Raw genomic sequence first — 15,119 nt, forward strand, 5'->3', positions numbered from 1 at the left:
ATTGTGATATACAGAAAAAGTCTGAGACCACATGGAAAATCTGGGACACAAATTTACATTTAAACCTTTAGGATTTTGAAAAAGCATTATGAGACATTATTACTTTGTATACAGTAATAATTATACAAATTATACACTACACGTGTCACCAGTCAGATGTAAATGAGCAACACTGATCATGTGAACTATTTTGTATCTTATTTTTAATTCAGCTTTTCATTGAGATTATTATGCTGATCATATTATGATCATATTATGCCGATCAGTAATATTGTGAAATATTGTTACAACTTAAAATAACTTTTCTATTTGAATATATTTTAACCCTCTGATGCAGTTCGGTCATTTTTGACTAAAGTTTTACAGGTTTTTAGTTTTAGTTTTTTTTACTTCATCGGAATGGTATGGAACTTGGTAAAGGTTTTGGCACTTTCTGTGTGAATACACACACACACACACAAAACAATCATGGACATGATTCGAAAAGGTTAAATGGTCCTGAAAAAATAGTAACACTTGCTTTGTTTGCCGGAAAAAATATTACTCCATTGGAAATGAATGGGAGTTGAATTTTATCTAGTGGAAACGTTTGGTACTGCAACCACACAAAATCTTACTGAAAGCTAATTTTTGGAGATATCATCATCAAATTTGGAACAAAGTTGGTTTAAATGTATGGCTTTGATTTTCTCACAGTTTCAGAGCAAAAAAAAGACCAAACTTAAGTCTGTGCTCCAAAGCATTAAAGATCTATGACCGTTTAAGTTGGAAAATTCACTTTCAGGTCCAAGCTCAAAAAGTGAATAAATAGATTATAGTACTGCATAAATATAATTTAGTACCATAAAATCCACTAAAAATGCAAAATATTAAATAACAAATATTATCGAAGAGTATTATCGAGATGATTGAGAGACAGTCTGTCCTGGAACTAGTCGCCTCATCTTATAAGAATCGTTCACATTCAGAATCATTCACAAATTAATCTCACCTGCTTCTCACTCAGCATATAGATGAACTGATAATCTGGACTGAACACCATGTCGCGTAGAATCGGGCTTCCCTCCACGACGGTGACGGTTTCGTAAAGCAGAGCGTTCTCAGTTGGTGGAGGTATTCCATCCACTCGAATCTGAAAACAAAACCAAAGTTTGAGTTTAACTCAACATAGATTTAAACTGTACCTTCTTTACTTTCGTAATACACATTCCAGGTCTTATTGTGCACATGCAGAGTACCTAAAGAAAAGTCTTTAATTGTAATCTTTCATCAACATATAACAACATTCCTATACCTCTTAAACCTTTCTTTTTTCCTCATTGAACATACTAAAACTGTGTTTTCATGGCATTTGACTTTAAAGTGCCCCTATTATGCTATATTAAAGGCTCTTAATTTAGTTTTGAAGGTCTTCTACAATAGGTTTAAATGCATCCAAGATCAAAAAAAGACTTAAATTTTTATTCATAATATACACAGCAGCATCACCTCTTTTCTCACGGTGTCAGAAACCTGTTTGATAAAGGATTCGGTCTCTCTAAACCCCTCCTATCCAAGAGCCTACTCTGCTCTGATTGGTCAGATCCCCCAGTCTGTGTTTGTGATTGGTCAACTGCTTACAGCGAGTGTCCAAAAGAATTACCATATCTGAATTTCAGCTCCAGATGCTTCCTCAGCACTTGATACACAGTGATACGAACAGTAACGATTTCAACAGTTTAACCGTATCAATTCAAGCGCGAGTCCTCATCCTTTGGAAGTGCGTGCAAAGTGGACTTTCACAATGCAGAAAACAGTGTCTACTTGACATGTCGACAACACAAACCAAACTCTTACAGGGCTCAGCTACAACTACAGTGTTTTAGGCCGGGTTAAAATAGATGTTTGCGAGCAGCCAATGAAGACCATAAGATGACATTATGCAAATGTGTTGAAAACGTAGGTTTGTGCAGTAAGACTGAGATTAATGACGACTCGTTTCAGGCAGGCAGTTCTTTCTTTCTTTCGGGAGTCAATAACAATGTATAATGTTTGTGAATGTAATACCATTTACATTCACAAACAGCTATATTACACTACATGAAAAATAATATCCGAAAAAGCATGATAGGTGCACTTTAAATTCCAGGTATTTTACTGTGATTTTACTGCTCACAGTGTTGCAGGTTGGCGGCATGTCATTACTTACACATCTCCGATTATTACTGACACACGCAGTATTATAATTTTCCTCATGAATGCAGAATCCTCCGGCTGACCTAGAAAACGAACGCAGAACTTCGAGCGAACGCAGGCCGGGAGCGGAGCGAGATTACAGCATCTGATCAGATGTGCGATAAAAATCAATTACATTTTAACAACACACACACACACACACACTCGAACCCCCCGCTGCCTCATCATTAGCGGCAACTCTGTTTCCTCACACTGATAATTAGTGTAGTTGAGCTTGCTGGGTAAAAAGCAAGCTCTAAATGTGTCAAATCCAAAACATCTTTGAAGTGACGACTGAAGGGAAAAAAACACTGAGAGCGCCTGACAACCGCATTTAAAGTCAGAGAGCTCACCTATTTCCCTACCCGCTCAGGGCACCCGCGAAACGTCAGCGCGCGCCTCTGTCCTAATCAATTCTGACGGCAATGTGATAGGAGATTGAAATGAGGCCGTAAGTAAACTAAATTCACACAGAAAAGGTACGAAATGCCATTTGGGAAACGGCAGAGAGATCAAATTGACGAAAAGAAGGTGCGAGGTAGAAAAAAAACACCCGAAGCAGATGCACTGGCAGCGGTCTTGGGCCGTCTCCTAAATATCTGGGTCGGTCTGAAGTGACAAACATCGTTAGTCTGTTAATTAGCTGCCTCCTCATGCAGCAGTTGCAGTAATTAGGGTTGACAAGGTGGCATCAATTAGTCGAAGGCTGCCATATTGGGTGTCACATACTGCCGGCCAAGTCAGAGCCCACGTCTCCCCGGGCAGCAGGACAGAAGGCCTAGAAACATGACGGACTCGGTCTGCGATTCGTCAATTCATGCGCCACCAGCTGTAGTGTCGCATTTCGCAGCCTTTGGATACAAAGTTCCCTCACTCTGCGTCGCTTAAACGAATCGCTTTAATGCCAACCGTCTGCATTTGCGATGCCCCTGTTGAATCGGATCAATCCGCGAGGTAGAATCCAAAGCACTTCACTGCAAAAACAGGAATGGCGGCGTGTATCGTTCACAATTTTTATAAACTCAAATACACTTAAAGGGACAGTTCACCCAAAAATACAAATTCAGACATCATCTACTCACCTTCACGTCAACCTATATGACTTACATAAGAAGAGAAAGTCAGTGGGGCCCAAAAAATATTTAACCCCATTGAAAGGACAAAAAACAACACTTTTTCCTAAATGTTAATGTTAAAGTCAAACAGGTTCACATTTATGGAATAAAAAAAATAAAAAATCACAACATGGCCCAAATTTAGGACTGGTTTAAACAACACTGGCTGCTCACTGTCTGGTATGGGCGACTTAAAATACGCTGACAATCTGACAGAAAGCAGAGACTTGAGCTTCGTTTATGGAACAGCTACGCTGGTCAAACCATCTGTGGGTTTCTCTGTGTGAATCAAATCCAGATGCTGAGATAATATTCTAGCAGCATCTGTCAGCATTTCATTTGTATATTAGACTTCATAAAATCTTACGATGTTAGATCTAATCTAAAAATATAATGCATTTTAATTAATGGTCAATCAATATGAAATTAATAACCCTTATAAAATGTATATATTATGGCTGTCAACAGATATATTTTTTTAATTGCGATTAATTGCACACTTTTGTGCGATTAATCGCGATTAATCGCATACTTATCGTGAACATAAGCAAAGATCATTTATCTTGTTTAATGCGTTTATTTTGTCATCATTTGATTAGATTGAAGAATGATTCTCACAAAACTGTATTTTCTGCAAAGCTTTTTTCAAGGTAAATTTAGGTGTCTTTCCAAAGGAGGACAATTGGAGATAATATAGGACAAATGTATTTATATAAGAAATAGGATAAAAAAATTATATTTGAAACATAAGATAAAAAAATGTAATGAATAAAATGTTTTTAAAAAAGCATTAGACACAATATGAATTTAAAAGTCACCAAAAAGATTGGTGTATCACTAGATGTAATGTCATAGTCAGCTAAAGAACTCTTATTTTAAACCTCAAGAGGAAAAATGATCATCTGCCACAAACTAAACAAACTTCATGCCAAACGCCAAGCACTCTATGCCTAACTACAGCTTTCATCCATCCAACACTAATGCAGGGGTGGAAAATTGAAGAGCGCAGAAACTTTTACACTGGATTAGAAGAGCGAGCAGCCGTAGCATTGATTGTTCTGGGCTCTGTTAGCCAAAATGATACTGAAATCCCACAGATCTATCACTCGCTGAATGGGGACGATGGTCTACAAAAATACCAGCAGCATTCAGACTGGGCGAGCGCTGCCATGTAATCAGGTGCACTTTTCAGCATGCCTAAAAAAAAAACCCATGGTGAACTTAAATGGCTTTCAGGAGGGCGCGCTTAAGATGTGTACTTCTTTTTTTCCCCTAGGCGGGGGGTCCTCACGGAGCACTTGAGTGTTTGAAATGCAGAGTGCTTGCTCAGCCTGCCGAGAGCTGACCCCGCGACAACATCAAACAGCTCAGATGAGGGTAATTGGAATTTAGATAAATATTACCTTCCCCCCTCCATCTCTCCGTCGCTCAAATGATGCCAGGGTAGCGGCGCCTGCCTATCCATCTATTAATTAACCTGCCGTGGAGTCAGAGCCTCTGCGCAAGACTGACGGGTTTGATCATAGCCCAATCTTTCCCTCATCGATCACAAAGGGGGCAAAGAGAATGGGAAATTACTATAGCAGGAGAAAATGACAGAAGGGGGTCGTTTTTTTGCTCATTTGGGTGCTTGTTTTTTATCGATTCGAAGTCCTTGTGAGGCCCGGGGTTTCAAGGACTGGGAGAATGAAGCTCTTAAGTGGAGCTGGATTCATTTCCCATCTCTCTCTCTCTCGCTCTCATTTGTTCCCCCTCTTCTAAACCAAACTGTACAAAAAGATGTTCTTTTTCCATCTTCAAACAACTAGATTATTTCTGCAAGGACGAGAGACAACTAGAGGCTCGAGTAATTCTCTACAATTCATAAACAATAATCAATTAAAAATAAATAAATAATGTTTACATCTTGATAGACCACATAGATCTGGTTATAAGTAACAAAGAACTGCAAATAACTGAAAAAAAATTTGATTTAAAAAATAATTATACAGTGAGTAAATAATCTATTTAGAAAAACAGAAAAAAACACATGAAAAAAGTGAAATCTGATGAAATTATGCTAAGAGCCGGTATGAGATGGATGAGTCGGATGGATAAATGGATGGACAGAGAGAGGGGAGGGGGGGGGGGGGGGGGGGGGGGGTAATGGATGAATAGATGGATAAAAATCAATAACCAATATCAGGGAAAATGTTCAAACAGATAATTCTGGATGGATAGATGGATGGAGAGAGAGAGAGAAAGAGAGAAAGATGGATGGATAAATGGATGGACAGAGAGTTGGGGATGACGGATGGATGGATAAAAATCAATAACCAATATCGCAGAAAATGTTAAAATAGTTCATTCTTTAAAAATTTTTTTTTATAAAAAATCATGATATAAAAAAATTAATAAGTAAACAAGTACAATTTATTTATATAGCATAAGTGTTCAATAATAATAATAATAATAATAATAATAATAATTCATAAAAAAAAAAAAATTTAATAAGAATTAAAAGCATGTCTAGACAGTTTTTTAGCTACCTTTTTTTTAAAAGTCCACAGATTTTAAGTCCAAGCGAGGAGTAATCCAAAGCTCATAGTAGGAGCTACTACCTCAAAAGAATAAAATCATTTATAAAAAGATCAAACAGAATTTCTGAGATGTGATAATCTTTACTATCCAGTCTGCAGCGCACAGCTTTCAGCCTATCCAGAATATTAGCTTTAAAACTGAAAATGCAATTGAACAGAGAGAGAAAAACTAATTCTACAATTTAAAAGACAACAACAAACGTGTGTATGAATGAAACAGACTCGTCGAGGGTGTGAGAGACATTCTGTTGACTAACACCACTGACATCCGAGGAGGAGCCAGAGCTTCATTTACCACTCACATCAAACAGTGAGAAGACAAGAAAGAGTGAAAGACACGACAGAGTGCTAGCGGAGTGATAGATCGCAGGATAAAATTGGATTTTGTAGGCAAAAAGAGACAAAAACAGAAGAGGACGTTCTGAAAACGCAATCACTACAATTGTAATGACAACACAGAACAATGTGACAATCCCAGCTATGGATTTATCCTCGTAAAACACAGTTCTCTCAAACACATACGCGCTCTATAAACAACTAAACTAACTGACCGGTAAACAAATAAGCAAGCTGGAAAACTCCCATGTAAAGCAGGTAAACATCGGCTTGTTGATAATGGCATGAGCTGTTAACATGTGGTCTTATTTAAAACTGGATTTGATGTAATCCACAGAAGGGTTTATGTTTTTACTGGCTCCACTGAAAGATTCATAGCACAAAGTCATGTTATTCTTCTACTAAGTGAAAGTACCAGACATCCCAGTTTAATGTTACTTTGTTTTCTTTTAGACATGGAATATTATAATAGTAACAGAGCAAGAATATAAAGACACGACAGTAGAATATAAACTCCTCATCTGTGCAAATACTACACCTCTGAGACACATTCACAATACAATCAAAGGCAAACACACTGCTTCTCCTTCACATGGGCTTGCAGACATTCAAATCAAGTAAAGAGCAACTCTACTGTCTCAACCCTCGCTTTATATACCATTACAACAGCACATTAATAATAATAATAATAATGTTTTTGATATTATTCATTAAGTTTGTTTTTATAATAAAAGGTCAATACATAATATAATAAATTAATAAAAGCTACCTATATATTGACATGCATCAATATTTATTAATTATATCATTAACAAATAATAACTATAAATGCATTTTTAATAATAATAGTAAATGCATTTGATATATATTTAATGTATTAATAATTAATAATAATAATTTGAATAATAGCAAAACAACAACAATTATATTAGTGAAAATAAATATAATTAACAAATGAATGAATGAATAAATAAATAAATAAATAAATAAATAAATAAATAAATAAATAAATAAAGTATGATGCAAGCAAAATTTCTGGCATCAGCAAATGGAATTGCAACGACTTAAAAAAATGCAACTTCAAATGAGGACTGAAGCTTTCGAGGTTCATAAAGAAAACTAAAGCACCATAAAAGTGGTTCATTCAACTCGTCTCATGCACGATTACATTAGTGTGAGGACAGACCAACATTTTTGTAGTTATTTGCTGATAATCAGGATGATCATCAAGTCACTTTCAGAGTTGAACTCAAATATCAGATCGGATCGATTAATGAATGAATCACTGATTCACTGAAAAGATTTGCTGAATTCAGAAACGCATATATAGCAAACTACTCTTACTATTTCTGTCATAGAAACGTATGGTATAAATAGTAAAAGTAGTATGTGGTTCCGGATTTATCAAATTCAGCAATTGATTCTTGAATCGAACTGATCTGATTCTCAGATATGATTCATAGCTAAGTGTTTTGGTATCCTGAGAAACTCAATTTCTATTGAGTTTATTGGAAGAAAGAAACTTTTCATTTTTGGGTGTACTATTCCTTTTAGTTGTGATAAAGGAAAGCATTTTAACTTTAAAATGAATAACATCACCTTTAAGCTCTTCCACCTCAACTAAACACTGCTGTTCCTCAGTGAACTGTCATTCTGACTGCCCTTGGCGACTCTTAAAAGGGATTACGAAGGTAAATGAGATCTATTTTTCCCTCCAGTGTCAAAAGAGGCATAATGGGACATTATACAGTTGCTTTTACATTACATCTGCCCCTTCTTCAACCTCTTCGGGTTCATTCTAGCCTTTGAAGAGGGTCTCAGATACTGCAGCGAGCCAGATCTATTTTACATGAGCACCCCAGTAATGAAAAAAGCCCTCCACTGTCTCAGAAAATGAGGTCAAAATCCTCAAGCTGCAAATTCATCCTCTTAGGAGAGTGAAGGAGACAAAAGCGTTGCACCCCAGGAACCGAACAAAGGGCCTGTAATTCAATTAGAGTTCTTATCCCGTGTGCGGAGACGGCCCTCGCTGATGGAGTTTACGCCATCAACACCTGCTTTGTCTCACTCTGTCCTAACAAATACGACCAGCTAAACCATCAACACTCTCTTCCTCTACAGCTGCGGGCACTTTCTACCGCATTCCGTGACCTTTGACCTGGCCTCTGAGTTCTAGTGTCATGGGTGTCTGCGCATGGTTTGGTTTTAAAGGTCACATGATCCAGAGCTTGCAGAAAGGCATTATGGGTAATGAAAGCTGTGGTGTGGGAAACTAAGTCTTGCGCGGTGCGACTGCTCGTCCTCCAAACGCCCTTCACCCTTCACCAGAGCCTAGTTTCACTCAAACAGCAATTACTCAGATTCAGTCATGTATACCAGCCACTTTATAATGCCCAAATTACAAGCTCACCAACGCTGGAATGTTTTGAACAGGAACAACCGTTCAATTACCATTTACTGTTGGTTTCGGATATCCGTACGGAGTAAATTACAGCCCACTCACCTAAAGAGACACCCACAGTTTCAGGAAAATGCAATAGGATCGATGCAGCTTTAAGTGGTTTACTCATTTGTAAACTTTATCAAATGATAAACCTTAATTTAAGCAAAATTTGTTACGATAAAATGGAGAACAGCAACTAAGCGCAAACGAAACATCATTTTAAATAATCCAGGAGAGACACACTGTATCCATTTAAGCAGAACATTTTATTAAACTTTTGCTTTGAGTAAATAAAACATTAAATAATATAAAAATAATAATAAATTGTATTTATTTATTTTATTATTGTTGTTTACTCAAATGTTTACTCTTGTTTGGCCCTTTAGTCATATTCATATTATTATTATTATCATTATTATTATTATTATTATTATTATTATTATTATTAGTAGTAGTAGTAGTAGTAGTAGTAGTAGTAGCTTATTTTATTATTTTTATTTACTCAAAGCAAATTTTTACTCTTGTTTGGCACTTCAGTCATATTATTATTATTATTATTATTATTATTATTATTATTATTAGTAGTAGTAGTAGTAGTAAATAATAATAATAATAATAATAATAATAAATGATTATTACAATTATTATTATTTGTATTATTATTATTACTACTACTAATACTAAATAATAATAAATAAATAAAATAAAAATAATATTATTACTATTATTAGTAGTAGCAGTAGTACTACTACTATTATTATTATTATTATTATTATCATCATTATCATCATTATGTATATCTACTGAAATATGCATTATATAGTCACTAAATATTCACTTGGCCATCTATAAAGCTCTTTTTTGCATGAATTTTTTTATAAATTGCATTGATAAGGAAAACATTTTTCTTAATAAAAATAATTTCGCTGTCCAATAACCTATGATAAATATTTAATGCTAATAATCCTTACAAATTCACTCAATGCCGCGGCAGACGTTTCATTTTGGACCCTGAATTCTTCTCGCTCCTTCCCAATTATCTCTCCAAAAAGCAACAACAAAAACAAATGGATGAATTAAAAACAAAAGGCAGGAGCAGCATCTGAAACGCTGTGGTTTTGTAAGTCCCAGCAGGTGCACAGGTGAGGCGTGCTGGCAGCAGAAGCAGGGATTTGGGGATTTGGGTTCAGGCATCTCATGGGCTGTCACACTGAGCAGAACGAGTGTAGACAGGAATGTTACTTCTCTCACACGCTTGTCACGGGCCAGAGAGCAGTCAGGCTCCTCTGATCACTGCAGACCTGCTGCTCAGGTGCTGGAGCCGGGCCAAGGGGACGTCAGCAGACTCACAGGAGAGAGAGAGAGACTCTGAGAGAGGGTTCGGATGCGCTGCCACTTTCCAGAATTTCTGAAAACCTCATCACATGCAGATGAAGAAATAATAGTTATAAAAGTGAACTTTTTTCTGACATGTAAATGGAAGGTAAAATGAGTTTGATATAAGAAAAATCCAAAAATAAATATGTGACCCTGGACCACAAAACCAGTCACATGAGTCAATTTTATGAAATTGAGATGTAGACATCATCTGAAAGCTGAATACATAAGCTTTCCATTGATGTGTGGTTTGTTATGATAGGACAATATTTGAAAACGATGCAACTATTTGAAAATCTGGAATCTGAGGGTGCAAAAAAATAAAATAAATCGAAATATTGAGAAAATCGCCTTTAAAGTTGTCCATTTATGTTTGCGATTGTGCTGCATTCACTCACAAAAATAAATGTTTTATATATTTACAGTAGGAAATTTACAAAATATCTTCATGAAACATGATCTTAACTTAATATCCTAATGATTTTTGGCATAAAATAAAAATCGATCATTTTGACCCATACAATGTATTGTTGGCTATTGCCACAAATATACCAGTGCGACTTGTGACTGGTTTTGTGATCCAGGGTCACATATATGACCTGCATGAAACCATATAAATATTTGTTGGGTTAAATGAACCATTTTCCCAAAATAATAGCAATGGAGTAAAGTGTGCCACTCGTGTTGTGATCAAATTAATATGAATAAGAAAAACTATATTCATAATAATGAAAATGGTTTAACCACCTTCAAATATTCTGGACATTCTCCTGGCTGGTTTATGAACATGCATTAGTAAATGTTTCTCATGTATATTAATGGTTTTATTTTGAAATATGAATAGTTCATCTTTTTTTAAATCATATTTATATGGTCTTTAGATGCTGCTTATATGAATTATTTGGTCTATATGGATTTGAAATCCAGCATACTAAAATATAATTAGGGATATTAATTTCACCCATCTCATTTCTCCTTGCCTAGAGGACAACTTCAAGAAAGTGGCACAGCTTACCCCACTCTCCCCGATTTGAGCTGTTATGTTGGCATTCCAAAGAGAAAAAAGGAAGAAAGAAAAAAACAAGCCAAATTTGCCAACGACCCCTCGGAGACTCCTCGAATTCCAGCGTAAGCTTATTAACCTCTCCTGCCCAGATCCAGACAGAGGCAAAGCCAACATGAAACTGCACTTAAGCCAACAATTAATCGCACAGGAAATTGTGCCTTGCTTTTGCACATCTTTGCGGTAACACACACACACACACACGTATGTATGCATCGGCACACTGTCAGTGATGTGTTTGGAGTCGAGGGTCTGTGTTTGTGTTAGCATAAAAAAATTATCTCCGTTAACCCATGACTTTACGTTCTACTTTGAAATATAAAAGGCGACTCATCTGAGAGCTACTTCATTCACAAAAGGAAGTCAATTACAGCTTTGCTTTGTCAGGGGGAAAAAAACAACAACAACAAGCATCAGGGCGAGAGAAATGTATGAATTTTTAAAACCAAACGCTGATGGATGACGATGCAAATCCACACTGAAGTCTGAAACACAGGAAATTTAAAAAGGAAATTGACATTAATGCAATAGTGATTCAGTTCAGCAGAGGTATTGCTATTCTAGCCGTTCCTGTTTGGACACGTTCAGTGGCGAGTGTCAGTGTGAGTGAACTATTTTTCGACAGGTTATATGAGGAAGGAATTGTTGTCCGAGACAATTATTACAAAAGGGGGTTTGCATATACAAACATTTCTCATTCCATTTCATTCAATCATTCATTCACGAAGATTAACTTCTGCTAAATAGGTTTCGAGTCACGATGTGGTCAATCTTTAGCAGTGTTTATTCGTTTATTATATCAGTGGCTATTAGCTATTACTTAGTAAAACAACTCACCCCAATTATTAAACTTCAGCACATAACACGTCCTGCACAGTTTACCGTTCATGCAAATCATGCAGCTTGCTAATGATTTTTGCCTTGTGGACGATAAAGGCCCAAGGATGATAAAGATAAGGATAAAGTTGTATTTCTAAAAAAAAATTCTCAACATTCAAGAATAGCAGAGTTCACACCACAGCTATAACGATAACGGCACAGAGAAACAATATCGTTAGAATCACTTTCAGAACGATTTTATCCAGCTGATGAATGATAAAAACATTGACAGCCAATCAGAATCCATCCTGCTGTAACAATGAACTCGAGCATTTAAGTGACAGACCATCATGCGCTTAGAATAAACAACGATATAATCTGCTGGTGTGGGCGCTAATATAGTTATCTTTATGGTAATTGTTTTTGGTGTGAATGGCTAAAAAAATTCCAACAAACTAACATAAAAGTCATCCAGAATAACCAGAATAACAGAGATCACCAAACAACTACCTAGACCACCGACATAACCACACAGCAACGCCCTGACAACCACTGACAACATTCTGTCCCTCGTCGTTCCGTCTTCATAATGTTTGGAACAAAAATGAAGATTTTCTTTGATGAAATCTGAGAGTTTTTTGTCCCTCCATAGTCAGCGAGAAAAGAAATTGTTGAATAAAGTTGTTATTTTTGTTTTTTTTTGCGCACAAAAGGTATTCTCGTCACTTCATAACATTAAGGTGTAACCACTGGAGTCACATAGTGTCTGGTGTCTTTACTACCTTTTGGGCCTTGAAAGTTGCAATGACGTTGCTGCCTATGGAGGGGTCAGAAAGCTCTCGGATTTCATCAAAAAGATCTTCATTTGTTTTGAAGATGAACGAAAGTCTTGCGGGTTTGGAACGACATGAGGGTGAGTAATTAATGACAGAAATTAAATTTTTGGGTGAACTAACCCTTTAAAGTCACATGCTGCATGCGAAATCGCATACTGTTTGAGTAGGTACTACATTTGAATTTGAACTAACTTAAAAAAAAGTATGTTCTATGTAATATGAATTTGTGTAGCATGAATGTAATCTGGACGTACTGCATCCACCATGTTGTTACAGTCACGTGACCTACCAGCATCAGTTGTGTAGTTTCACTGCCATTCATAAATCCTCTCCCGTGGCCTCATGGGATAGTAAAGTGTCCAGTGAATGCGCACTTCAGAAGGTCATTTTTGCCTACTGCTTTTCGAATACAATGCATTCGGACATACTTCTCTGTTGGCATACTGTTTTTCGCATACTATATAGTAGGGAAATATTCGATTTCGGATGCAGCGCCTCTCTACTATTTGAACCATTATCCTCCTGATCACACTGTAATGACAAATAGGTAAACACATGATACCGTATAACACTCTCACTTGTTAAAACGATCCCTAACCTCGAGTTTTAAATTTCATCACATTTCCTACACGTTACTGTTCATTCAAATCATGTGGCTTGTAACAAAAAGATGTGTGATCACTCTGTAAACATAATGAAAAATTGTTAAATACATGATACCAATGTTACAGGATGATCACAGCCAAATGTATCACTACTAGCACATGTTTTCAAGATTTGGGTTCCTGTTTCTGTTGACCGTGTTCATCCGAGGGATAAGATGCCATCTTACACACGTCATTAAGTCAACAGCGAGTCCTCCTCATTACGTGTTGAAACAGTGTTTGGAATGAGGAAGGACAAACAATAATCATGTCGCCATGTTTGAGAGCAAACACAATTAATAGCTCTCTTGCCATGCTGAAGTGCCCTTCGGGTTAACAAGACGCAGACGAGTGCCGTATCACGTTGGCTAGCTGCTTCTTATGCTCGGACAGATTTGAATAATGATGCTACAATTAATTTAAGCTGCATTAGCTTATCTATTCGAAATTTTTCATTGCTCTTCCTCATGCTTTGGCGAAAAAGCCCTTTAGCACGAGTCATAAACAGCAGATCGATCAACGTAATGGGAGATTCCTGGCTTGATTTATCACCGGGCACGATAAGCTAATCAAAAGACATGTAAATCGCCGTTTAGGCCTCGCATCTCAGAACTAAAAACAATTATGCATTGACTAAAATACAGATTTTTCCTGTTTACTGGGCTTAGCCTGCCCTTGAAACCCAAAACGCTGACAAAAAGCATTAGCGAGACACTGAAGCTGTCCAGGTGGCTGTCTTCCTCTCTCTGTAGGCTCAAGACAGACATATAAAATTACACGACGGGCATTCCACGCACTTTAAAGCTAAACAGAATACCAGTCGCTGCGGTTTCTCCTCTTAACTGACCAGAAAGAGTGTTTCTTAAAAAGAGTCTTAAAGTTGAAACCTTCTGGGACTTAACCAACACCTCTAGTCTAAACCCTTATCAGAGAAACACAGATTTTCAACACCTAATGGAGCGACAGAATTCCAGACTTCCTGAAACCCTTAAAACAATCTGTGAATAACTCAATGCGATGGCAACAAAGCAATTAGCGAGTCAGTAATAACTCCTCCATCAATTGTACACAGTATTCTTTTGTTTTCAGAGCTCTTCTTGAGTTTTACGCGCTATGCCTTTAAATAGAAAAAAAGGAAATACACGCCAGCCGTTTTTCATTTCTCCCACAATGGAATTGGCACCTAAATGTCGTTGGCTTTTGTTTATGTTGCTTTGACGAGCAGACATGGAAGCGGGCAGAGAAAATGATTGGCCCCATTGTTAAGGGTCTCCATCTCTGCAACCCTGTGTGAAAAAACCCCTCAGTAACCCCTCGGAGCGAGCGTTTACAATGCGGCCCGCTTACACTTTTTACTACCTCCCGGCCCTAATAAAAGCAGACACCGATATAGAAGCCATTTCAAGGCATCCTATATATTTGTGGCTGACCCGAATTGGTTTTTCTGTGCGCTAAATAATTAAATTTGAGCCATCTGGAACCTTTGTGATCTAATTCAGACCTTTCTCTGCAGGGCAGGCTGCTGTTCCCGGGATCTCGGCAACATCTTTGAAGGATTGACAGGAATGGAAAGGAAGGATTAAGAAACAGGCCGGAGAGTAAACAGCGGTTTATATCGTTTAAAAAGTCCAAAGTCCGGTGGAGCTGTCGACAGAGGTGTTAAGACTCTGAGAAATGCGCTAGACTCGTTTGC

At 37.0% G+C, this 15,119-nt stretch overlaps 1 protein-coding gene across 1 annotated transcript in view; it reads right to left on the reverse strand.

Moving 5' to 3' along the window:
• Positions 1 to 15,119, reverse strand: part of plxna3 (plexin A3) — a 179,726-nt gene that overhangs the window by 101,545 nt on the left and 63,062 nt on the right. Inside the window, exon 4 of the mRNA XM_082189123.1 lies at positions 992 to 1,132. Within this exon, the coding sequence (XP_082045249.1) occupies positions 992 to 1,132 (141 nt within the window). The remainder of the gene's footprint in view (positions 1 to 991; positions 1,133 to 15,119) is intronic.

Source organism: Leuciscus leuciscus (assembly GCF_965113295.1).
Source record: "Leuciscus leuciscus genome assembly, chromosome: 13".
In the NCBI taxonomy this organism is placed as follows: Eukaryota; Metazoa; Chordata; class Actinopteri; order Cypriniformes; family Leuciscidae; genus Leuciscus; species Leuciscus leuciscus.